The following is a 27,738-nucleotide window of genomic DNA, read 5'->3' as shown; positions in this document are numbered from 1 at the left end:
ATCACAGTCAATATTTGAAATCAAATAGGAAACATTTCGTCGTCGGTGAATTGCTATGAACTTTTCAAGAGTTTCATGTACGAGTGCTGCATTTATAGTATCACTTACCTCAATGTCAGCCGAGGGTCAGCCGAATTTTTAATGTCGGAAGAGGCTTTATCCTCTGGCCGTTGGTTTACGGTTGTTATTGACGAATCAAGCCGTTTTACATCTGTCTTGAGCTTGTTGATTTTCGAGTCAGCGGTGGTTTCCGGTATTCTCGCTAGCACGATTCTAAAGATACCATTTAATGCTCTATCCTTAATATCTATCTGCACCCTATCAGTCTGATTAGATTTTATGAGGACAGAGTCGGTTGCTTGTTGAGCAGATAATTTCGTTATTTTGGTAATCATATTAGCTAGTAAAGCAAATATATCAGGATGTGAAATGACGATAAACAGTCATTATTAATACTAGTTGTGTCATAACTCCCAGTGTATGCAAAGATTTCCGTTATGTCATTGGTTTGTTTACCGCACATATATGCATTCAGGACGGAGCAGTCATTTGCTTTTTTTCTTTAGTGGACTGTGGCGATTGTCGGCATTTTACGAGGCGGGAACGCGGGAAATCAGGTTATGCGCTATGGTTCTTATGAAGGGTACCGAGTTTAATTTGAACGAAAAGAGCATAAAACACGGTATTTCTACCTTATGAGACTATAGTAGACCATAGTTAATATTTTAGCATTCACCAATCATTTAATATTTTTGCGCTTTCTGCTATTAAATACATGGTTACAATCTTGTTATAAGTTACTAATATTTTCCATAAATGCATTATTTAGTAAGTAGTTAAAGATTTATCAGTCATAATGTATGTTTGTTTTACATGTGTATGTATTGATTTTGAATAAAAGTGTCTCTTTAGATATTAGTTTAAAATGAGTGATTAGCAATGGCATTACAATTTTAGAATGATTGTCATATCCTCCTACTTTAAAGGCAGGACCATTTACACAAAAGGCCAGATTTGTGGGATGTGTTGCGTTTAACATTTTCTGTTATTTCACATAAGGACATATAAAGAGAATCGAAAATATAGAAAGTTTTACAGGATATGTCAACGATTATACAAGTGTTTTCAAGTTTTTTTTTATTAAATCACGAATTTAAGTCTAAACAAATTCTAAATAAGGACATTGACATTAAAACGCTTAGTATATTCTTTCTTACGTACCCTTTAATAACACACCCAAATTATCATTCGCAGTAAAGCAAGTATAACTTAAGACCTATATCTTAATTTCATTTTATCGGGTGAGTAATTTCAAACAGTGAAATCTCATATACACAGTCAGAAATAATATGATTATTTGTTGATTTCTGTGTATAGAAGTAAAGCAACGCGGAAATTTGACAGCCAGAGGACAGTCCTTAGCCAAACTCCAAAGAGATGTCAATCTGATCATTACGCGATGGTCGCTATTAAGTTCAACAACACCGGATGACAACCATCTCCACAAGACTCATGTGATCACAAAAAAACCTGCTTTGCCTATGCTTGACGAAGTTAATTCAGAGAGTAATACACATCGCCACAACCGAGCAACGAGTCACAGACATGGTTGGTATAAATTAAGACATTTATTATTTAAAGTCATATATTGATAAAACATTTTTTTTTATAGAACGATTTTTTTATTATGATATTCATGAAATTCTTTATTATAATCCCCTAGCGTAGAGGAAAAGAACGGCCCTCGTTCATTTGTGAACGGTTTTACTACCGATTATTTAGGATCGTATTGACCCCACAAATTCTCCATTTGGCGTAAAGTGCGTCACTAGTCAATTTTCAGAAACGTTTGCTAATTTGACAAATTTCCAGCATTAATGATTAAGAATGGTGGAATGAGCGTAGCGAACGAGCCCGTTCTTAATCATTAAGGCTATTACTTCAGGTAATCTAACTGACTTAGAATACAACCTCATTGGCTAATATAATCTTAAACGCAAAGAATGGAACTGGTGTCCTTATGTTGTAAAGAATATTTATATGAAAATCTACAGAAACAAGCTCAGTAGCCAAAAGTTTAAACATAAACCCCGTTTAATGGCACAGGGTAAATGCCAAAAAAAAGGTCGCCCTAAAATAACTGTGGTTTCTAGCTGACGTCTTAGATAAAAAAAAATGCCTTTTCTGGTGTCAAAAGCCCTAAATGCAATTAATACCACAAACGTCCGATGAATGAATGTGAATATTTTATAGACAATTTGAACAGCTCTTCATAATAACTTTTTACTGATATGATAATATAATGGTGGATATCGTCACCATAAAACTGTAGCATGGGAGTTTACGTTGAAAATACTATTTCCTGGAATACGCAACTATATTTTCACTCACAAATATACATGTTCAAAGCATTCTGCATGTATCAAAGCTATGACTATTTTTTTTAGAACATGTGAAGTTACTAAGGTTTGATTTGACACAGTGATTTTTTAATATTCATTTTGTCGCACAATACAAACAAAATATCAATAAAAATGGAAGCATATAAACTTCGTTTTCATTTTTTGGACGGTGCCCGCTTAGGGCAGCGTTCATAGTAGGGGCAATCGGCTGAAAAGTTACAAACCGATTTACCGCCTGTCTCGGTCGAAGAAAGAGTGCTTAAAACACCAGTAATATTCAATAGCTTACAAGAACATTAATAATTATGCAATAAACCTATAATTCTAAAGAACAAAGGATATGTTTAAAATACATTACTTAAGAATGCATGATTTATTTTATCTTGATTTTTTCCTGCGTTAGCTGATCGTTACATTTAATGACATTGGACTTTTCCCTTTTTTTGGCACCAACCAAATTACTTGCTAGAATAAATCCGGACTCCAAGCTTTACTAGAATAAGGGCCAGTTTTATTAAACTTCGTACGAAGTCTGTTTTGCTCACGAACTTTGTACGATGTATCTCAGGCTGTTTAGCCGTTTTATTAAGAATTTCGTACGAACAAGCACCTGTTTCTTCGTAGATCTACGAAAATTTCTACGAAAGCTCTTAGGGTGGCGTACGAACTTCGTAGACTAAAAAATGGCCGCCACAACAACAGAAATATTCTAAATTGGCGATCTTTCATTTATTATGGCGTATTTTAACAAAACCAACTGCCAATTTCAAGACAGAAGACGACTCTGTGGAATCTGCAACCCGGTGAGTAAATTAACAAAATCGTTAAGACGCCGTTTTGACTAAATTTTCAGGGGACGCAACCTCGCGCCAACTGTCAAAATGTTTTGAAAAACAAAATGCTCTTATTTCGATGCATTTCAAGAGTTTTGTTGTGATACAGTGATAAGAACACTGGTATATAGACTGAAATACTATCCAACCATTAGACTCATGGTATTTGAATTTTACGGTGTTTTAGGTAAAACAAACAAGCTAAAAACACTGATTTTATGACAGTGTTTACACTGATCTGTCATTTCATCTGTCAAAGTTTTTATAATTTTTAAATAACTTGCTTTGACTAATATTTACAAGATTATCATGTCTCTAATAGTGTTCAGAAATTCTAAGTCAACATTGAAGCTTATAAATTTAAAAGTTGCATGGGGGTGGGGATGCGGGGGTGGGATGGGTCAAAAAGTATTTTTTTTTAAATATCCAGAGCAGCCAGAAGGTAAGCATAAGCTCTGTTGGTCACAGTTGGGAGACTTGTTTGTCCCAAACTACATTTTTTTTTCAATTTTCTTGCCGTTCTGAAAACATTGCAGCTAGTAATGGGACTTGGACTGGGGACTCCCTGTTTGCAAGTTTGTGCTCTATCAACTTGGCTCACAGGCCCTTAGAACTTAAAATAACTTAAAGCTTGCAGTTGAATTGTTCAACCAGCTCGACAAACTGTTCCTGATAACTTAATTTGCAAACAATCTGACCTTTGTGGGTTAGTACTGGGACACACTCATGAACGGTATAATATTAGTACGGTAAACCTGGGTGCAAAAGTGGGACAGGTTCAGATCTTGAACCCCACGACTGATGACTACTTGAGCTCAAGCAATGGCTTTATTAAAACAGAAACCACCTTGCATTTAAAGAAAAATGTCAACCATATTTTAAGCTTCAGAAAGAAAACAGCCTGTTTATAAATAAATAGATTATTCATTTTTTATTTCAGATCCTGTCATGGATCCAAGATGCGGGTAACTAGGCGGGACGGATTGTTACACAGAACTGCAGGTTTCTGGATGGGTAACTAAATTTCCATATTTCCAGTTTACTCGTGTTATTTATAAGCAAGATATAAGTAAATACACCACAAGAGCGAATCGTGCATTATGTATGTATTACAGTCAGTTTGTAGCATTTTTTTTACCAAATCTCAATTTAATACAAACTTTTAAGCTTATCATGCCTATAGTTTGATGCACATTCTATAATTATAATATTAAAGATGTGCAGCATATATATGGAATGATCCACATCACTGGATACTGCATATATGTAACATTGCATGTGAAAATGCATAGCAACAAGTGATATAAGACTGCTGAAAAAATCACATTGCAAGTTTTCATATTTATTTTCAAAAATTGATGTTTTATGCATTTTTCAAAAACATTAATTTGCGACAGAAATATGAAAAACTGTGATAAAATCTTTTGTCAGCATTCTTGTATCGCTGGTTTTCAGATGTTTACACAAAATTTGCTCATTCCTGGACAAAAGATAAAATATTATTAAAACTGTTAATCTGTAAGAGTGCAGCCTTTAAGAAAACAAATGAAATAAAAAGGGTTTTTAATGATTTCTAGCAGATAAGTCTGTTGTCAAAGAACCAAATTCAAGGTATCATTATAGCCGTCTGTCATGTCAGAGACAATACACTAATTTTATTGTATTATATTTGTATATGATGTATAGGTCCTAATTATTAGGTCTATAAATCCGGCTTTAAGTGATTTTGAGTTGTGCCCTTTATTTAACTGAGAAAACAACTGGTGTTTTATTATAAGTATTTTACAAGTGGCTCTGTGAAATATTCTGTGACTGTTAAGAGGTGTAAATTTAAAATATTTTGTATATGTACTCAATTTTTTTTATCATTGTTTTTTTTGCTCTTAAATAATTTTTGTTTTTCGTTTCAGAGACTCAGCGCCATGTCACAAATACTTCAGAACCTAGAATGAAAGTTACTGAAAGAGCAATAGACTTTCCAATCTCTACAAAATTTATCTTAACTGTTTTTCAAGGTGATACTTGAGACTACCAAAGACTTTTCAAGGACAGAATTCACGAAACAGTTTATGCCACCATCTCATATCAAAGGATTGTGCTTGAGTTCAACAGCCTTCAAACAGAAACTGCTTCAACACCTTCAATGGATTCATTTTGATTCAGTTTACCCTTGCTGTGATCTGAGCAACTATTTACATCAATTCAACATTGTAAATTGTTTAAACTTGAAAATTCTGTCTTCGTGCAACTCACATGAATCTATTTACTGTGGACTTTGATGTTGACTCTATACAGGAAGAAGAGACCATCTTTATACATGCTGGCATATCTTTTAAAAAGGAAACAAATATTATAACCAACATACTACACTGTTATGTCATCCAAGGACTCCGCTACTGACTCAATTTATAAATACTTCAAAGAAAAAATGTCTCTGTCAATGTAATAACTGCTGTGCATAATAAGACATTTTTTATTATGCGCCCCTTCGAAGAAGAGGGGTATATTGCTTTGCACATGTCGGTCGGTCAGTCGGTACCGTCTACCGTCTGTAAACCAAAGCTTGTCCGAGTGATAGCTCAACAATTCCTGGACGTATGGTCATCAAACTTGACATGAAGGTTGGGCCTGACCAGTAGATGATTTTAGGGCTCATCGGGTCAAAGGTCAAGGTCAAAGTGACCTTGAATGGTAAATTATTTTTAAAGCTTGTCCGAGTGATAACTGAACAATGCCTAGACCTTTCGTCATCTCGTCATCAAACTTGATATGGAAGTTGGGCCTCACCAGTAGATGACCCCTATTGGTTTTGGGGATCATCGAGCCAAAGATCAAGGTCACAGTGACCTTGAATGGTAAAATGTTGTCCAAGTGATAAATCAACAATGCCTGCTTCCATGGCCCTCAAACTTGACTCGGAGGTTGGGCCTTACCAGTAGATGACCCCTATTGATTTTAGGGGTCAAAGGTCAAGGTCAAAGTGATCTTGAAAGCAAACTCGACAATTCCTGGACCAATCATGCCATTCAGTCTGAATGGCCATCAAACTTGACTTAAAGGTTGGGCCTGACCAGTAGATGACCCCGCTTGACTTTGAGGGTCATCAAGCCAAGGTCAAGGTCACAATAACCTTTAATGCAAAAAAGTTAACAAATCCTCTCTCAGGGATATCTCAACAATGCCTGAACCTATGATCATCAAACTTGACATGGAAGTTGGTCCTGACAAGAAGATGATGCTTATTGATTTTAGGAGTCATTGGGTCAAAGGTCAAGTTCACAGTAACCTTGAATGCGAAAATGTTTCGAGTGATAACTTGACAATGCCTGTACCCATGGCCCTCAAACCTGACTTGGAGTTGTGTCTGGCCTGTAGATGAGTCCCTTTCATTTTAGGGGTCATCGGGTCAAACGTCAAGGTCACAGTGACATTGATTGAAAAAAGCTTGTCTGTGTGATAACATGTCAATGCCTGAACCCATGTCCCTCAAACTTGACATTTAGATTTTTGTAGACCAGCTGATGACTCATATGGATTTTGAGGTCATACAGTCAAAGGTCATGGTCATAACACACTCTATCCTCACACTTTGAATGGTCATAACCTTAAAACTGCCTCAACGGCATCCAATGTCAGTGACTAATCAGCTGTCATTTCGGTCCATGCTTATTTCATTCAATTGTTCATATAATCCTGACAACATGGCGCTCAGGTGGGGGCATAATGTTTGACAAACATCTCTTGTTGATACTTGGCTCATTTCTTACATGTAGCAGTAACATTTTCGGCAACTTCTCAATTATTTTGTTTTAGACATTTTTCATCCAGCTCATCTAAGCCTTAGTTAGGGTTCATGTTAACTTTTATGACTGCCTGTTTATTGTACTTTTTATAAATTATTTTTAATGACTTTTTCTCAAGAACCATTTGGCTAAGTATGTCTCCTCCTGAAATAGACTAATTCTTTTAGCTCTAGTTGTCTGTCTGTCCGTCTGTAACAAATTGTGTCTGCTCCATGTCTCTTTAACCTTTTGAAGGATTTGATATAACTTCCCACAAATGTACATCATATTGAGAGGAAGGGTTTATTATTATAACTGTTGAGAAGTTTCTGAACTTGACTGTATTATATCTTGCATTTACCTCAAGCTGTTAAGTGAACAATATAACATTGACCAATACAAGGACCTTAACCTTCTAGGTCACCATTTTGGAATAAAGTAATACTTAAAGCTCATATTTCCATAAGAATCTACTCATATACAGTTTAAATAGCTTATACAAGTATATCATTTTAACATAACATCAGATCCTCCACTGTTTTATGTTTGCAACATTTTTTTTTAAACTTTGACTTATATATCATGACTTTTATGAACAAATACCAAACAGCAACTCACAGATCTATACTCATTTGGGCAGAATTTTGTAAATCCAAGCATTGTCAATTGATATTCAATGCTTTTTGGCAAATTGGGGCATTTTCTGTCACATTAAAATCAATATTAACAATAAATCTCCAACTTCAATATTCTTATATTTTTGTGCCCATTCTTTGCCAATTATTTGTTTGTCTATTGGTATACATGTATGTTTATTCATACTGTTTTTCAAAATAACGAATTAATAAAATGTTTGAATTATTTTATTTATTCAAAACTTATTTAATATAACAAAAAGATGACTGCATTTTGTTTTATTTCACATCATGATCACTCATAGAGCAAGACTTGAAGAAGTATAGTGATATTGCCACAGGTGTTTGTCTGACTTTCTCCTACCCTAGAGGGCATGTGTTTGAATCCCAAGTTGGAAAACACAGTTCAAAGGTCAGTTGATGTATCCTGATTGCAGGCAAAGAGAAACACTCTATGATGGGCACCTGTAAAATAGAAGATACATAATCTTTACTATTATCCATAAAACCTGAAAGTTGTTAGTAAAATAAAAAAGAAATGGTCTAACATTTTTTTCAAATACAATTCTTGATAATATTTCTTGTAAAAGTACACATTTATCTTAAGAGATAAAAAAAACATTACAGTACAAATTTGTTTTTTAAAAGCCATTTCTCATATTCAAATGAAATGCCTGCCTTGACAGTGATATTTTGTATTAAGATTACATATATTGGTAAAATATCGGTAGTTTGCAAGAAGCAGTAGCAAGTATTTTCTTATTTCATACTATGTTATAATGGCAATTGCATCTGTTTTTGAAAGACTGGGTCTAATAACACTAAAAAATATAATAATAATCCTACTCCCCGATTACTGTTTGCATAGTTTTTGCAATAGTTGGTTTAATCATACGCTGAGATATACAGTCATACCCAATGCTTTTCAGTGCTTCAACACTGCATCTCAGATGACTGAGCTTTTCTTTCAAAAGATTGCCTGCAATGAAAAACTTAATAAATCATATCAATAACAAACAAAGAGGATACTGTAATTGACAATAGGTCTACCTATTTGTAATGACAAATATCATTTGTATACTGGTTAGTATATAGAATTGTATATTAAAACATATTTGAGTGTGTAAACTTACATACCTTAAGGAAACAGTTCAAATAATATTCGCTAACTAAACTCCTTCTTAAATTTGTACTTCCGGGGTTTTCAATCGAATAGAACAAAGAATTAACGAACGTAATAGTACATTTACCTTTTGGGATGTGATTATTTAACATGTTAACGCCATAACAATTATAAAATACAAGCGATAAGAAATGAATATAGTTGGTATCAAAATGTGTCATAAACATGACAACATTGCAATGTGACACAGGAAACAGCTGTTTAAACGGGTCAAACCATGCCGTAGCAACCGTAGTCGACAAAACGTTACCAACCACTGTATTTATCAAAATAAATAGTAAATGTCTATTTTGATTATTCGAAAAGCGAAGCAGATCAAATCACTATTTGCGATTTTTTTTAGTATACTCACATCTACGGTTTGTTTACATTTTCGTCCGATCCTTCTCCATTTTGAAGAGTAATAACGTACGAAAGCGTTAATAAAACGGTCGCAGAAATCTTCGCATTCAACTTCGTACGAAGCGATCGCTTGCTTAACATGCATTCATAAAAATTGTCATGCATGACGAAAGTTGGCTCTTGAAATAACCAAACTGTCAATAGATGATAACAACGACACAATTTTAAAACCAGGCAGCTCTCCCTGTATATTTTTCTGCACATACACCAGAGACACCGTCCCTCAGCACTTTCAGTGCTTTGATTTAGATTCTTGTCAACGACGGTACAGGTTATAGTCCAAACACCGGTGTTTTCACCTGTCCGGAAGGCGGTACATACATGTTCACGTTTGTCATTGGCCAACGAGACGCCAATCACTACATGTGGGCGGAGTTTGTACTCAACAGCGCGAACGTGATTGACACGGCAGTCGATACATACCACCAATCCCAAGACCTTCAGGGCGGGAACACAGTCATCTTGAAACTGAAGCAGGGGGACGAGGTGTGGGTGGATGCAACCCATAATGGAATTAAGCCACGTCGAGGGCAGTACAACCCTAAGACTTTCCACGTTCACTGGACTTTATTTGTATTCAGAATAAAGGAGTTTACCGGGAATTAGTGTTGGTTATAAGCATACATGCAAACAATTAGCATTATTGCTGAAGCGAAGCTGTTCCCTGTATGAGTCTTGTTATTCGTCGCCATTTCGAGGCAAAGTATAATTGGTACAAGGTTCACGCTAGTAGTTGAATGGGGTTAAGGTTATATCTCTAAGTAAATATGAATAGTTTTACAATCGAAATTCAATTGAAATTAATTCAAAATTATGTATATTAGTTAGATAAGATAATTTGTTACAAATTGCAAAGGTACAACGGTATTAAAATGATCTTTACAGCATATACTACATATAACTAAGAATGAGTAAATACAATCTCTGAAAACAAAATATCATACTGTATCAACAATCTAAAATGTACATAGGGAGCAATAAATGGACACATGTTAAACAAAACAAAACTATGCAAAGGATACACCTGTACAGACAAAGCTTATGTTACAATTTAAATTCAAATGATGTAAAAAAAACATTTGAAATAATTGTTAAGTTACCACAGCGGTCACATGCCAAATCTAACATTCATTCTAACCGATGCATGGCGACCTTTATAAGGCAGGTATCATTTGAAAGGTATTGCTTACCGATTACTGATATGTAAAACAAATTACCGAACAACCACTAAGATAAAGTAATTGTGGTCTGGAATATTTTTATCTGAACTAAAATCGGATAAGAATTGACTTTTTTGGCACCACAAGGTGTCATATTTTTCATTCAGCACACATTAAACCCTAGCCCATATGTAGCCACCAGGAATTCCAAATTCAAATATTCAAGTATCGAAAACCATAACTTTTTAACGGTGAAGCAGTGCGTTATCCAAACATTTCACCTTCAAGCGCATTTGCAGTATGATGTTGTAAGTACTGCTGGTATTGGTTTTTAATCAAGTTTATCATCTGAAGTCTTTATCGATTTCCACGGTAATATATGAATATTTAGGCAGTGTCTGATCCGAGCACATCACCATCAACCTGGCCTCTATTTGCCTTCCCCTTACCTCTCCTACTTTGCTTCACTTTCATGTTTCCCAAATAATCCTCTGCAAAGAACATAATCTGTCGGATAGCAAGCAAAGCAAGGATGTTGATGTTCTCGTCGATTTCCAACTCCTCCTCGTAGTTTTTAACCGGTAGAATGCTGTTCCGTGGAAGTTGCAGAAGGTCCGCTACATTGTCAACAAGGTCTTTGACTGCTGGGCTGAGGAAAGTGTTACTAATATTTTCAGCCGACTTCTCGCAGAATTTGTCAATTTTTGTTATTAACGCGGCTTGTGGTATCTCTGGAAGAAGAAGAATTATGAAAATTTACTTTGGTTTAAATAAATACACATATATGTATAATACACACACTATATTACTATACGTGTGCTTTTGATACATTTCTGACACCAAACGTACTTTCTGCAATGTAATCTGCATTTGACATACATCTCATATGTATTCGAAAACAAAGATAACTTCCAATCAGAGGGGCATATGGACTTAATAATATGATCTTAAAAGTGGTTTATTACCAAAGGAACATGCAATAAATGTATCAAACCACTGATATCGATCAAAGAATTGCATATACAGTCTGTTTCGTCAAATCGCATTAAGGGCCGGCCATAATGCAGACGTCGTTTGAAGGATCAAAATATAAAATGTTTAAAAAAATCATTTTTTTTAAGTTTCTGGGTACAATATTTAGCAAGCATAATTCATTTATCCGTTGCAATATATGAATGTGAGTTAAGCATTTTTACGAAAGAAGTTTTTCAATCAAAAGGCTTTTACGTTTTCCCGAAAATGTCTTCATACAAAATGAAGATGTTGTTGAGTCAAAATTTGCGGAACTACCCAATCAACAATGTCTTGAGGCTTTGTTGTGATTGCAGGTATTTTAAAAAAAATATATTTTTGAATAACTTCCTTATTTGTTAATATATCATCAAGAACTCTCATGGCATTGTTAATTAGATAGTCTGGCTCATTTTGACACAAAAACAATTTAATGATGTCGACAGACTTTTCCGAAAGAATGTGAATGCTATTTGATAATAAATCTGATAAAATATTCCTTTGTAAAATTTATTAAACTTCTTACTATCTCTAAACATGTCACCAAGAATGTTTGTTTTACTCTCAAAAACGATCGTTCCTCTAACAGCAACCAAACGTTTTAATTTTTATCCTTCCCCACCCACTTTTGCACTGTGGTGGCCTTTAGAAATAGTTTGTTCATAAATATCCATACCGCGCATCATTAATTTTGTTACCTTTTCTGTTCGATAGATCCCGATAGGACAAAAGTTTCTGCAGCATTGGCTTTGACATAGCACCAACAGTGGATCCATCTAGTACCAACACAGCGCAGTGGGTCTCGTTTTTCAAAGTCGGTGTAGTCCGAAACTCGGCGTCGCTACATTTTAAGAGATGAGTGGGCGACATCTACAAAAAAACACAGTCTATATTATAACACGTAAATAATGTTATTGTACTTTAATGAAAGGTATTTATGTTATGCTTATTGCAAAAAGGCTGCCCATTATGGAATATGTTCGCATTATTATTCTGTTTAGGCAATCAAACAAACTTATGCTTGGTTTGTCCCTGTGGTTTAAAAAATATAAAGGTTAACAATACAATAAATATAAACCCATATTATCCTGGATATATCCAGTAAGTATGTTTAATGAGCAATATATAAATTTAATAGTTTACGTCATGAAAATCCGGAACGTGACCGTCAAGTATGAAATTGCATTGCAGAAGGTCCAATGTGTCCGACTCCGCTACGCCTCTCGTGTCGTAGAGCTGAATGCTGGCTTTGTCCCCGAACGTGTATGGCGTCAACTGAAAATGTATTTAAAAGATCTGTGAACATGGCTACCTTTGTTGACCAGTATTTTTTCAGAGAAATTCTATTAAATAACGATTTCATATAGAAAACCATAGATAGAAATATGCCATCGATGTATCAGCATTAATAAGCCACACCTTTTGTTTTACAGGGATGATACGGGAAATAGGCATAGTAATTTGTTTAATTACATGGCCAATACGGAAAATAAGAATTTTGATTGATATGTGACATTGACCAATATACTATCATTAAGTACAATCAACTCTACATAAACTTTGGAACCCGTTTTGCCTTTTCGCCGATGCCGTTCTATGCCGAATTTTGCACCGACATTGTTACACAAACTATTCATTTCCGGATAGTTGGACAGACATTTTTAAAGCCTTTTTCACTAATTAAACGGCAATAAACCCTGTGTTACTGACCCGATCTAGACGCATCTTTCGCGTTCACCACCGTACTATTGTGATACACACTTCACACAAGTTTCATTAATTTCTGTCCAAAAACCACATGGAAACGCCCGACGATGACTCATTAGCGTTTGTTCATTACTTAAAAGGCAATTACTTTTGTGTTAAAGGCACTTTCCATATGTATTACTTTATGTCAAGCATTTCAATAGTAATGAATCCAGACGGATAGACGGAAAGATGAACGGACGGACGGACAACGGAAATTATTAGCCTTATACCAATTCTTTCGCCTGGGGGAAATAAAAAAATACCTGGGTTGTTGTGCTGGTTTGCGCGTCACCACCTACTCTTGCGCGGTGAGATATTCTCCCACGAAACACAGAAGCCACCAAATTGCAGAAGCTCGATTTACCCGAGCCTAAAGTCCCCAACAATAGAATGTTGAAATGTGGCACGTCAAGTCCTTCTGGGGGTTGGATACCTTTTACTTCTTCTTTCAAGCTCATCAGCATCTTCAAAAAACAACGTTTCTGTGTTATTAATGACTACGGAAACGCATTTACATATATACATATTTGCGTCGTCAAATCAGAATAACGGGGTTACGCTATTCTTCGAACTATCATATTGTCACTTTGTTCAGTGTTTAATTCTTAATTATAGGAACGATACAGTCACGCGTTACATGCTTGTTGACAGTTTCTAAAGCTGTTTGATTATCACTACTAATTTTAAGATTAAATATAGTATGATTCAAATTGTTACTGAGCATGAAACTTTACGTGCTTTGCCCATCATGTTAAAGCAGCTTTCAATGTCTCTACCCAGCAAACAATTGACGTTGGAAAGACGTTGTAAAAACGTCAGATACTGACGTTGAATAGACGTTGTATATTGGTTGAAAATGGAAGTTTTTTAGACGTCGGAATCACGACGTGGAAACAACGTCGGGATTACGACGTTGGAACAACGTCGGAGTTACGACGTTGGAACAACGTCGTGATAACGACCAAAACCCATTGTATAAACATGCATACCACACAGGTAACAGGTTATTAGGAATTACCGCAGCATTTTACCTACATTAATTAACAAACAACTCAAAGAATGTATAAGTTTTATTTTCACAACAAATCTGTACAGACACTAAAAGTGTTAAATGATAAAGGCACATTAAATTAAATGACACATAATATATTTATAAGTTTAAAGATGTAGGTTAATTAACTTGTGTAAACAATTCGTCGTCTTCCACCTCCTTGTCTATATGAAGCGTACTTCAGACAGGATCCAATTGCCCCATCAATCTCATGTTCAGTAGCAGTAAACACAGTGACACTTGAGTCACGCTGAAATACATAAAAAATCTTGTCAAATAAAATAATATTGACTGCTGAAACATAGTTTTGATATCAAATTCCACACAACTAAATTTCTCTAGTTTTGGTACAATATTTGCTGTATTTTTTATTCTATTTTTATTGTTATACCTATTTCAGTGACTAGAATCTGTGATCAAAGCTATCGCGTATGAAATCATTTTCAGTGAATAATTGCTTTGTTTTCCTTGAGCGGGCACTAGTGCTATTTGTTTAAGAGGTGAATGCACAATACTATATCTGGTACTCACTTTAATAATAACATAATTCAATGATTACTTTCAAGAAGCAGATTTGACTTGGCAAGTATTACCTTGAACACCTTGAAAAACTGCTTTTGGAAAGTCATTTTCTCCTTTTCCCCTTCACGGTAAAGCTAGGCAATACATCATCCGACATAAACCTGTTAAAAGGAGGTACAGAATAATATGAATTTTATAACAATATATATAATTTTGCTGGATGACAGTGAATTTAATAATAACAATGGTAAAAAACATGGGCCTTTCTATTCCTGATCAAAAGTCAAACTTACACAAAAAATGCCAGTATTTACAGATATTATTTAAGAGAACAATTGACATTGTTTTCTCATACCAAAAAGTACAAATCGGCGCGATGGCAATTGAGGGCGAATCGGATTGAATTACATGTATGCTAAAATTTCATTGAAACAACCTTGTAAAACACCAGAAAATTATTGCTATAAACCGTTAAACATGCATTGTATCAACTTACCTTGTTGTATTATTTAAAACATGAACCGTCGAGTCTCTAGAGGAGTAATTGACTCTTTCTCTCTCGTCAATATTTGTACACCTCATGAGCAATATGGCAGATCGGAATGGGTTTAAAATTGCGCGCGTCTATTTTAAGATAAGGAATTAAACATGCATTTTTTTCGGAATTATCTAAATGACATGATTAAAAGCTATCGATATAATTATTTATGCTACTGTTTGTATAACAATATGAATTTTAACAACAACAAAAAAAGAAGGAAAAAAATATATAAACATGCGACACCATGCGGATATTCCAATTAGAGAAAACAAGGGCACAGACAAGCGAAGTAACATCAATAATAAAATGATCGAGTTTTAATATTTATTTGCAGCAGTATCACGATTTTTCGATCAACTTCTTGTAACATCATGTGTATATCATTTATTTACTTGAAAATACAACTAATAACAAACAATAACCAAATTACAACGTCGGTTCGATGTCTAATTGTGACGTCGGACTGACCTCGTGATTTTGACGTTGATACAACGTTGTATTTAAATCGCCGCCGTCGCGACCTAAATCCAACTTGGCAACCTATATCCAACGTTGGTCGAACGTCATGTGTTTGCTGGGTACATACGTCTGAACATAAATGTGGCATACTGATCACATAATTAGAAGAACGTGAATAGAAAAACCCTTGCTGTTTGTGAACAAATTTGGAAATTGTTTAAACAAATATTTAACAAGTTACTCTGATGTGAATAATCTATCGGACATAGTGAACTTAACTACGTTTTCGATGACCGTTTCGGTTACCGAAACAGTCAGTGATATTAAGTTTATTTTGATGATATGACGCAAGTGTGGTCTGTCGCTGTTGCTTCTGCGTTGTATTTTTATCGATTTTTTTTACACATTTGCATTGTATATTTGAAGTAGGGTTATCTTAAAATTATAATGTTTTGACTACTGGGCGTGTCCCTGTAGTTTGTAAAAATACATATTGAAACGAATTTAACTGTTTTGGAATGGGGGAAATAACAATTATAATAGCAACAAGAACAACAAAAACAGAACTGAATAAGAGGTCTTAAACACACACGTAATTTTGTTTATCCTGGCGTATTTAATAAACTTTACCTTGGACCCAAATTCTGAAGTTTTCCGCCATTGAGTCGGTAAAGGCGGCGTTTTTCTTTGGCCATCTTAGTAATAAGAAAACATATAGATTAAAAACTATAATTCAATTATCTATATCTTAAATTATTAAGCATAGTAAAAGACTTTTTTATTGTGCACTGCTATATACGGATGGTATGGCCATATAATTTAAATAAATTTAATCATCTTGTTTTTATTAGCTACTGATAATTGTATGCAGTACATGCATTTATATAGTGCACATGAATGGACATAAACAGTTAACCATAAATTAACAAGATGTTTGTCAAACATTATGCCCCTCCCCCCCTGAGCGCCATGTTGTCAGGATTATATGGACAATTGAATGAAATATGCATGGACCAAAATGACAACTGTTTTGACACTGACATTGGATGCCGTTGAGGCAGTTTTAAGAATATGACCATTCAAAGTGTGAGGATAGAGTGTGTTATGACCATGACCTTTGACTCTATAACCTAAAAATCCATAGGAGTCATCAGCTGGTCACAAAAAACCTAAATGTGAAGTTTGAGGGCCATGGGTGCAGGCATTGTCGAGTTACCACTCGAAACATTTTCGCATTCAAGGTCACTGCAGGCATTGTCGAGTTATCACATGGACAACCTTTAACCATTCAATGTCACTGTGACTGTGACCTTGACCTTTAGTCCGATAACCCCAAAAACAATAGGGGTCGTCTACTGGTCAGGCCCAACCTCCAAGTCAAGTTTGAGGGCCATGGGTGCAGGCATTGTCGAGTTATCACTTGGACAACCTTTTACCATTCAAGTTCACTGTGACCTTGAACTTTGGCCCGATGACACCCCCAAAACAATAGGGGTCATCTACTGGTCAGGCCCATCCTCCAAGTCATGTTTGAGGGCCATGGGTGCAGGCATTGTCAAGTTATCTCTCGGACAACCTTTTACCATTCAAGTTCACTGTGACCTTAAACTTTGGCCCGATGACCCCCCGAAACAATAGGGGTCATCTACTGGTCAGGCCCAATATTTAAGTCATGTTTGAGGGCCATAGGTGCAGGTATTGTCAAGTTACCACACGGACAACCTTTAACTATTCAAGGTCACTGTGACCTTCACCTTTAGCCCGATGACCCCCCAAAACAATAGGGGTCATCTACTTGTCAGGCCCAACCTCCAAGTCAAGTTTGAGGGTCATGGATGCAGGCATTGTCGAGTTATCACACGGACAACCTTTAACCATTCAAGGTCACTGTGACCTTGACCTTTGGCCCGATGACCCCAAAAACAATAGGGGTCATCCACTGCTCAGGCCAAACATCCAAGTCAAGATTGAGGACAATGGGTGCAGGCAAAATCAAGATATCAGTCGGACAACCTTTTACCATTCAAGTTCACTGTGACCTGGACCTTTGGCCCGATGACACCCACAAAACAATAGGGGTCATCTACTGGTCAGGCCAAACATACAAGTCAAGTTTGAGGGCTATGGGTGCAGGCATTGTCGAGTTATCAATTGGACAACCTTTTACCATTCAAGGTCACTGTGACCTTGATCTTTGGCCTATGACACACAAAACAATAGGGGTCATCTAGTGGTCGGGCCCAACTTCCATATCAAGTTTGATGACCATAGGTCTAGGCATTGTTGAGTTATCACTCGGACAAGCTTCAAAATTATTTTACCATTAAAGGTCACTGTGACCTTCACCTTTGACCCGATAACCCCCAAAGTCAATAAGGGTTATCTACTGGTCAGGCCCAACCTTCATATTAAGTTTGATGACGATACGACCAGAAATTTTTGAGTCATCACTTGGACAACCTTTGGTCTACCGTCGGACCGACCTACCGGCCGACCGACATGTGCAAAGCAATTTACCCCTTCTTCCTATACTACTTCTTCGAAGGAGGGCATAATAACATTTATAAATACGAATGAACCAGCAAGAACCAGTACACATATCTCAAGTATGTTTACATAGTTATGATGTAGGACAGAAAACACCATAAAGGCTCACTTTTGTGTAACCCTTTTTAAATATACGAGGATTTGCAAATACCAATTTAAAGTTCCGTGTTTACCTTTGACGGCATACACACCCAACTCTGTCACTCTAAGGTGTCCGTTGTTGACTTCTTTGGATGATATTCCAGCGGTATCGTAATTACAACCGAAGTGTGTATGCATGTTTCCATCCAGATTGTATTCTCCCGAAGAAGACTTTTGAATTTCGTGACTAAATGTATATACGTCATGCGCGCTAGCACTTCCAAATACCGGACCCAAGTATGATGCTGAACAAATGGCTGTGTGTCCGCTTTTAACTGAATATTTCTTAGGCGTGTTAAGGCCAGAAAAATACAATTGGTATAAAAATCCAGAATTGTCAGTTTGATCCAATGGTTTTCTTTTCGATGTGGGCCAACTAACACTTGTGTATCCTCCATACACGGAACCCTCCTTGTTGTACAAGACTGTTAGTGTTGGTCCTTTGTTGTCACATTTCTCATGAAACACACTTGAGTCACAGCCGTCCCTTGTTATGCTGTACAGAAGATTGAATGTTTTGGTCCCAGTTCCGATCCAGGATTCAACTTGATCAAAGTCCTTTTCTGTTAAACTCTTACCCATATTTGAATTAAAACTTCAGAAACACTCTATGTCTCTTTAAAATGCCCTTATTTTATAATATCATGTTTTTAAACTCTACACCTTCAATAAACAGTATTTACTTCCTTGTTCTGAGGGAAGAAAGAACGACAACTCTAACGAACTTAGGATAACCTGCACTATTACACAGGCAATGTTTTTCATTCGTTTTTACTTTTATTATATTGATTTCATATTCCGCCATTAAGCCCAGATCAAGTTTGATGATTACATCATTGTATTATACAAAGTTTTTCAGCTGAACCTAAGTTGGTTCGAACATATCTACCTTTATGGTAAAAATGCTTGATAACTTATTGGCGCAATTCAACAGGAAAAACAACAGATATAATTCACAAGGGCGAGATTGGAATAATTTCATTTAACCTCGGCTGATAACTAGTCAGTAACGTTTTTCACGAGAGCTATGGAGCATCGGAATTGTCTACTAGGGCTGAATGCGTCGAACACTTTTATTTTTGAAACATAACGTTGAAATGTTTTGCGCATACTGCCTTAATTTTTACACCCGTTCCGTTCCATCGATTTTAAAATATATGTTCAATAGATTCAATTTGAAATTATAGAATATAAATACATTCATACATTCAGACAATTGTTCCCCCCCCCCCAAGTTTAAATGCATATACAGCTAAAACATACTCGCATGAATATGTGCCAAGCTGTAATTAATTATTATTTGAAACAGAACTGTTAGAGTAGATAAATACTTTAATAAATATCATATATTGTGCACTTTTATTCATTATTTTATAATATATATATATATATATTCTTAGTAAGCTAAAAGTAAAAGTGATTTGAGAACTCTCGAGTTTAACGTGACCTTCAGTTTATAGTTTATTTATTGATTTATGCCAAAATTTCAAATACAGCTCTGTATACTCGTATATGAATCACTCTCGAGGCTGTTTCTTTCGTGAAAACCACTACTGGTGTCCGTCTTGATATATGGAGAAAACTCATCGCTGATGTGAATCGAACCCACGAATTATTGGTTTTGGTTTTACACAAATAAAATTGCATACGAAAGAAATATAAAAGGGTGTTGTTTACTTGATTGAACTAAATAGGAAATAACTTTTTTTTTGTCAAAAACATATTAGTATTAGATGAACTGAACTAAAAATGACTAAAAATAAAAATCAGTTTTGAATAATAAAATATGTCGATGAACTGGTCTTGCCTGATAAGGATCGGAAATGTTGCTGTGCAAATATAGAGAAAATACTGAAGTTTTTTTATCAATATTAAGGTCAACGAATTTTTCTTTATAACCGCATTGCATTATTCAAAATTACCTTTTTTAAAGGGTATTCTCTTATGCACTCTGTTGATAAACATCATTGCTCAAAATTCTAAAGAAACTTATTTTATAGCGCAAAATGTACTTAAGTAAAACCTCAAAAATATTAAATTACCCATAAGTACAATTTTTCCTCCGGAATCATTTTTCTTTGTAATGTTGACTTTTTTATTTTGATTATTATTATCTATGATATTATGCGTTTAAAAAAACAACAGAAAAATATTACAAACTATGCTATGCGTTTCTATGGTGCAATGAGTTCAGAATGAGGCTGATAACTGACTTTGGTAGTTTTGATATTGTGGTCATGACTTTTCAACACAGACGCTGGTGAATGTTTTGTATTTAATATGAAATAGGCAGTCCGATGCATGATAGTAAACGTCATTCAAAATACATTATAAACATCTCGAAATTCAATACAATCATTGACGCAGTTTTACATGGAAACAATCAAGATCAAGATCAACAATAACACCATCACCAACATAGTGCCAAACAACAAAGCAACACACCCCAGAGTCTTTAAATAATACATCACAAGATGATAGTATTTGCCACAATTCAACCATAGCGGATGACAACCAACACCACCAGAAACTCATGCGCATCAATGCAGTACCTACCTCGTGCATACTTATAAGAAATCAGGTGTTACATCTACATAACATCTCAGCCGATCAACGAGATGCAGATATGGCTGGAAAATGTGTTTACAGTATTTTATAATAAATTTTGAATGGCATTCAATTCTATCATTTTAATAATACAATAATACGTTGGCATAAGCTATAGGAACTCTCATTTAAAAAATCCACGTGTAGTCGTTAATTTCCACATCAGCAATGACATGCACACATGTAAACAAAACTTCTGTATAACATTATGCGTGTGTAATAACTTAATCAATTAATAAAGTGACTGTGCACTACAAAAAAACTTATTTCGTTTACAACACATACCAAAAAGAAGCTTAAAATGATGGTTTTTTTAACTTGACCACATGTAGGTATGTTAATGTAGGGGATTCACAACAATTTATAATCGATGATTTCCAGCAAGATTCCTTTGATGCGCATTTACGCTTTTCGCTAGTATATTATTATAAACGAGATATGAATAATTATTCCTATATAAATGCTATGTTGATGAAGTGACGCTTTTGTTCAGGTATCGTTCGTGTTACTAAATGTCGCCATTTCGTTATACCAAAAACCTCGTACCAGGCTTGCTCTAATATGTTGTAAAATATTGCGATCATTTCACTACGTATCTAACTGATTTCATCAATAGTTTAAACTTAGATTTGATATTATTTCAGAACGATTTAAGTAACTGTATTTGTTTTGCACACATGACCAATGCATTTAAAGGCATAAAGTACTTTAACATCACCTTTAACATATAACTGTTTGTCATGGGTAATATCTGAAACATCTTACAAGAAAAAGTATGTAGCAATAATATATGGACTCATGTTAACAAACAGTTATTGAAGAAGACGCGTAATCAAACAACATGAATACTGTTTTTAAATCAAAAGGAATAGTATAACGCAAATATAATAAGTCACTGTTTAGTCGTATCATATACATCTACAATGACGACATTATCGTCAAGACTGCGTCTGATATTAGTCTTGTTAAACATGAGAGGACATGGCATTTGTAGTTGATATTGACGTTCGATACAAATTCAGTTTCACACAAATTCATTTTCTGAAAAACATATCATTATACGTTTTAAGCAGTGTCTGACCCGAACAACTCACATTCAGCCTGCTTTGCCTTTCCTTTCTGACTTCCCCTACTTTGCTTCACTTTCATGTTTTCCAAATAGTCCTCTACAAAAAACAGGATCTGTCGAACAGCAAGCAAAGCAAGGATGTTGACGTTTTCATCACTTTCTACTTTCTCTTCATAATTTTTAATTGGCCAAATATTGTTCCGTGGGAATTTAAACAGCTCTGATACTTTTTCGACTACCTCCTTCACCGTTGGGCTGATGAATGTGTTACTAACATTTTCATCCGTTTTATCGCAGAGTTTGTCAATCTTTGTGACTAAGACGGCTTGTGGTATCTCTGAAATGTTGAAGGATGTCGAAATATATATATACATTTTCACTCAGATATACATTAAATCATACAATCAAAACTACAGAGACAAGCCCAGTAGTCAATAATTCAAATACAATCCCTTTCAGAGGCAAAAGCCATCGGCACAAACAACAATGAACTAGAGACACAAACGTATAAACACCACATACACAAATACAAACACCAACTCAGACCACACATTCATTACAATAAGTTAACCGATAAATGAAGGAATTACCGTCTCGTAGCTTGAAACAATAATGCTATCATGACTCTACAAGTTCAACCATTGTAGCCAAAGGCGTTTTTATCCCTCGTGTGATGAGACAAATAGACAGCGAAATTTAAAGTTCTTTGACGAACCGTTGTTATTTCTACAATTATGTAAAACAATTAGACTATTGATCCTTATTACTGAGATAGATACCTTACCTTTTCTATTCAACAGATTACGATACGTTTTCAGTTTGTGCAGCATAGGCGTTGAAATGTCGCCCAATGTCGAACCGTCCAGAACAAATACAACGCAGTGCGTTTGTTGCTCAATTTTGACCTATGCTGAAAATCCGCATCGTCATTTGATATCAGGCTCGTCGATGTCATCTGGTAAGAAATAATACTATTTTGACTGTTCTTGCACTATCTTTATATACATTAAATCATTAAACTTTGCCTCAGAAAGTTATTAAGGCACCATAATGGCCATGTTTTTTCATAGGAAAAAAAATCACGAGTGGCGAAGCACTGATATTAACAATTTTCTGTTTCTTTTATGCTTATTTTGAGGATTTTATTAGTATTTTTTTCTAAGTACCCACTGTTTTGAAAATAGTGTTTTTTCTACGCCGCTACCCGCCCGACGCCCCTCAGGCAAAATTATAGTTTAAGACTAAGCTGTCAATTTTCTATTTCCGGTTCGTGGAGAAAAAGTTCTATAGTTTATTATGCATTCGGTTTTAGTGCAAACATTTTATGAACATTAATCAATGCACTTTTATTAATAAATCCATGTTCATAATAATAAAAGCTTTTGCATGAAAACACTTTTAAATTAAACAGGGCATACATGCATGACCAAATTACTACGCCGCCATTTATTGAATGTATGAAAGTATGTTTACTACTACTACTACTACTACTACTACTACTACTACTACTACTACTACTACTACTACTACTACTACTACTACTACTACTAATACTACTACTTCTGCTACTGCTACTGCTACTGCTGCTACTACTACTACTACTACTGCTACTTCTACTACTACTATTTTTAAGTTCTGAACGACATGACATTATCTGTTGTAAAACTAACAGGTTGTTACCCTATAAAATTGGTTCGCTTACCTCATAAAAGTCATACAGCTGAAGACTGGCTTTGTCCCAAAACGTGTATGGCGTCAACTGTAATTGTATTTTATAGGTCGGATGATTATATAATTTAGTTCAGGTGTAATTAATAACCTTTTTGTACGTTGTATGTTTAGTGAGTATAATCTAGTCATAGACATACATGCAGCCGGACGGGCAGACAGACAGACATATTGACAGACAAACATTCAAGCAAAAGCCAGATAAATGCCCATAAATACAGATAGTCATATACACTGACAGTCAAGCAGATAAAAAGGCAGACACACAAACAAATACACAAACAAACAGACAGGAAGACAGACAGACAGAAAGGACAGTAGACAGTAGGCAGGTAGACCGGCGGATAGGCGGGCAGGTTTTTTATGAAGGATAATAACTTTTTATCTGTTCCTAAATCATATGCCTTTTTTATGTTGGTCATAAAAGTCAAATTAATTTAACATGAACATGCATATACTCTGAAAAGAAATGTTTTTGCATTGGCCTATATAATGCGCCTTTAAGAGTTATCTTTGTTTCAATTTCATTATCAACTTTTTTTGTATGTGTAGGCCTACAACTTGCTATTACTGTTTCTTATAGAGAGGTGCGACATTTTACAATTCCTTTGCTTCAAACGTACTAAGTACTTAGAAATCGCTCATAGAAAGCCTAAATATAGTTATTCTAGTCCCTTCATAGTTCTGTAACCGTTTAACACATCTACGTATCACATCATTCGTCAATAAAGGGTTTACATTCAATGATTAAGTTAAACGTGCCCCCGGTACTGAGATACAAGAAACGGGAAGAATTATTTTTATGCATCTTCATGTTTTAACTCATTTGACTTCAATGATCAAAATAAAAAGCATATAGTACAGATAAAAATAAAAAGCCATAATAAATGTTTGTTTTTAATTAATGGCTACTTGGCCACACATTATCTAGTTATAAAGGGCCAAATTATCGCTTTGGCTTTTGTATAAATTTATTTCTCGTAATGATCATTAAAATCAAATGAGATGAACATGATAATGCTATTAAATCATTGATTTATTTTAATTCAACGCATATTGTGCGCCTTTAATAACAATCCAGACAGTTTTGGAATATGACTGGTCGAAAGTTCTTTTCTTTTGGGTTATTGTTTTTTCTTTCATTTTGCTAAATTAGTATTTCATATGGAGTAACATTAACAGAAATTATATTCAATTACTTTTGAACTAATGAGAAAGTATGATCGAGGAAAAGAACACATTTCGTGTTTATCTATACTTTTCATGTAAGTAATACTTTTAGTTTATTTTGGGACATTTTAATTTAAAAAAAGACATGTGCTTCAATATTACGAGGCATGTACTTAATTTGATGGAACAGGTGTTTATTTACATTGTGCCCAGTAACAAGATAACTGTGCCGGTGCTCGGTACACTTTGAATCACATCCTGACATTGTTTGGTCAACTTTTATTGTGAAAACTTAAATAAATATTTATAATGCCAATATAAGTAGGGAAAGGACCAAGAAACCTGTTGCCCTCCGCCTTTCGGCATCGTACAATGGTTCACTGCTCTTTCCTTGCAAATAGGTTTGACCGACAAGCCATTCAATAAATGTTAACAATTTGACTATTGCATGAGTCCCTACAAAACCCATTTTAAGAATCGTTTCTGATTTCATTCACGTTGATTAACGTTTGTAACAAGTCTTTTTACGTCATAAAAGTAGTGTGGAGAAAGGATATTCCTTAACCGAGCACACAATTACACAATACGAAGTAAATGAGAATCAATGGTTATCCGTTATGTTAGTTTCTTTGATTGCATAAATATATTTAACCTTTCCAACGCATCCTTGATGCTTACCATGGTTGTTGTACTTGTTTCCGAGTTTCCACCAACTCTTGCCCGGTGTGATATTCTCCCGCGAAAAACAGATGACACCAAATTTCAGAAGCTCGATTTACCCGAGCCTAAAGGCCCAATCAATAGAATGTTGAAATGTGGCACGTCAAGTTCTTCTGGCGGTTGGATGCCTTTTACATCTTCTTTCAAACTCCCAAGCAACTGCAAAACCAATGACAATATATGTGTTTGATTAGGGACTACGAGAGCGCTTTAATCATTCCGGCACCTTCTATCATTTTTTAATTTTCAGTTTACAATCATTCTCCAATCCAAAACAGGAATTATACATTTAATGTTAACAGGCTGCATTAGTTTTTCAAGTGTTAGTAGTTATCATCAGATACAAGTTTTATTCAAATGTTATTGAACATGGGACTATGCGTGTGTGTACATAGTAATATGGCCAAGTTACAATCGTTGTGAGTGTCCCTACATAATATTAAACACAAATGCTATAAACTGAGTACATTTTAAGAGGACAGACGATATATCAAGAGCCAACACATAAATGTTTTCCGTTAACAAGTTTAGAACTTGCGTTAACAAACCGGAACCAACTTTCACGGATAAGTTAACGGGGTTTACACATATACGTTCATAGAGATATCCATATAGCCAAGTAACACTCGATGCCCTTTACATAATTCTAAACATGAATACAACTGATCAAAACATAACAAAAATAATTTGAATGCGTTTACCTTTGGTCCCCATTCTGCAGATTTCCGCCATGTAGTGGGCAAATTTGGCTTTTGTCTTTGGCCATCTAAAAATAAAATATTTGAACATATCGTGTTGTATTAATGAATATTTTTTTCAATTGAATAACTTGTTTTAGTTTATATATACTTTAACTTGTCAAGTGTTAGTATCTTAGGAAAGAAAAAAAGATACTTAAACTTAACAAGTTGAAGTTGTGTCATTTACTTTAAAATACACACGTTTACTAAATGTACATAAAATCTATCAGCAACAACAAGTACAACTAAATGTATCTTAAAATTATACACCTACAAAATCTAAATACTGATTAGAGCATATATATCATATATAAGTAAAGAATGTTTTTATAAACTTATAACATATACTAGAATGCACAAACGAATACATTGCTTTACCTTTGACGGCGTAAACCTCCAACTCTGTCACTCTGATGTGTCCGTGGTTGACTTCCTTGGACGTTGTCCCTCCTGTTTTATAGTTCTTACCGAATTTTGTATCCATGTTTCCATTCAGGTTGTATTCTTCCGAAAAAGACTTTTGTATTTCACCGAAAAATGTATATAAGTCAGGAGATGAGCGGTTACCAAAGATTGGCCCATGACCGGCAACTAAACAAATCGCTGAAGGTCCGCTCTTTAATGGCAATTTCTTCGAGATCTTATTGCCAGAAAAATACGACTGATATAGAAATGCGCGTCGTCGGTTATATCTAAAAGGAGTTTAGATGATTGCCAGCTAAGCCCGGTGTACCCTCCGTACACGGAACCCTCCTTGTTGTACAAGACTGTAAGTGTGGGTCCAAGTTTGGTGTAGCCAATCGGTAATCGTTGATAAATCGGCGCTCTTGATAAAATTTTATACTGCTAGAACATTTCAAGTTGGTATCAATGAAGACATTTACCTTTCTTAGCCATATATTGATAAATTCTTGTTCTTTGAATAACGAATAAAAATAAATATTACGTTGAAACGTTCCTCCAATTATTCATTATAACCCCCTTACGCAGGGGAGATGAACATTTCTATCATTTAAGTGACACTCTTATTAAAAATCAATACATACACATGTATAACAAACATAACCTTTGGGTGATCAATCTTTTAACGATTTACTGAATAATGCATTTATGGAAAATATTAATTACTGATAACAAGATTGTAACCGTTTATTTAATAGCTGAAAACCCTAAAATATTAAATGATTGGTGACTTCTAAAAGATTTACTGTAACCTACTATCATCTCATAAGGTAGAAATAACGTTTTTTTCTGCGCATTTCTTTCAAATTAGACTGGGATCCTTC

General features: G+C 35.0%; 2 protein-coding genes across 2 annotated transcripts; both read right to left on the bottom strand.

The window, feature by feature from the left end:
- Positions 1 to 9,699: 9,699 nt before the first annotated feature.
- LOC128233258 (interferon-induced protein 44-like) lies at positions 9,700 to 19,102 on the bottom strand. Its single transcript, XM_052947001.1, has 6 exons — positions 18,451 to 19,102; positions 16,361 to 16,425; positions 13,421 to 13,621; positions 12,552 to 12,683; positions 12,107 to 12,278; positions 9,700 to 11,128 (listed from the first exon to the last, which is right to left on the bottom strand). The coding sequence occupies exons 1-6, from the start codon at positions 18,998 to 19,000 to the stop codon at positions 10,785 to 10,787; spliced, it is 1,464 nt and encodes a 487-aa protein (XP_052802961.1). The 5' UTR covers positions 19,001 to 19,102; the 3' UTR covers positions 9,700 to 10,784.
- A 2,988-nt stretch (positions 19,103 to 22,090) lies between these two features.
- Positions 22,091 to 26,936, bottom strand: LOC128226903 (uncharacterized). The gene is made up of 4 exons (XM_052937018.1): positions 26,831 to 26,936; positions 26,414 to 26,478; positions 25,772 to 25,871; positions 22,091 to 22,431 (listed from the first exon to the last, which is right to left on the bottom strand). Exons 1-4 carry the CDS (start codon positions 26,934 to 26,936, stop codon positions 22,091 to 22,093), a joined length of 612 nt encoding a protein of 203 aa, XP_052792978.1.
- Positions 26,937 to 27,738: the final 802 nt, after the last annotated feature.

This window comes from Mya arenaria, chromosome 1 (genome assembly GCF_026914265.1).
Source record: "Mya arenaria isolate MELC-2E11 chromosome 1, ASM2691426v1".
NCBI classification, from domain to species: domain Eukaryota; kingdom Metazoa; phylum Mollusca; class Bivalvia; order Myida; family Myidae; genus Mya; species Mya arenaria.
This window is presented reverse-complemented; position numbering and strand designations above follow the sequence as displayed.

Bases quoted from the DNA above. Each gene is read 5' to 3' on its own strand.
- LOC128226903 (XM_052937018.1), bottom strand. From the start codon at position 26,936: ATGGATACAAAATTCGGTAAGAACTATAAAACAGGAGGGACAACGTCC. The intron at 25,872-26,413 runs GTAAACGCATTC...TTGGTTTTGCAG, and splicing joins CTGCAGAATGGGGACCAAAG to TTGCTTGGGAGTTTGAAAGA. The intron at 22,432-25,771 runs GTAAATCGAGCT...TCAACATTTCAG, and splicing joins GATTGGGCCTTTAGGCTCGG to AGATACCACAAGCCGTCTTA.
- LOC128233258 (XM_052947001.1), bottom strand. From the start codon at position 19,000: ATGGGTAAGAGTTTAACAGAAAAGGACTTTGATCAAGTTGAATCCTGG. The intron at 16,426-18,450 runs GTAAACACGGAA...CTTATTACTAAG, and splicing joins GGGTGTGTATGCCGTCAAAG to ATGGCCAAAGAAAAACGCCG. The intron at 11,129-12,106 runs GTAACAAAATTA...TTCTTCTTCCAG, and splicing joins GGATCTATCGAACAGAAAAG to AGATACCACAAGCCGCGTTA.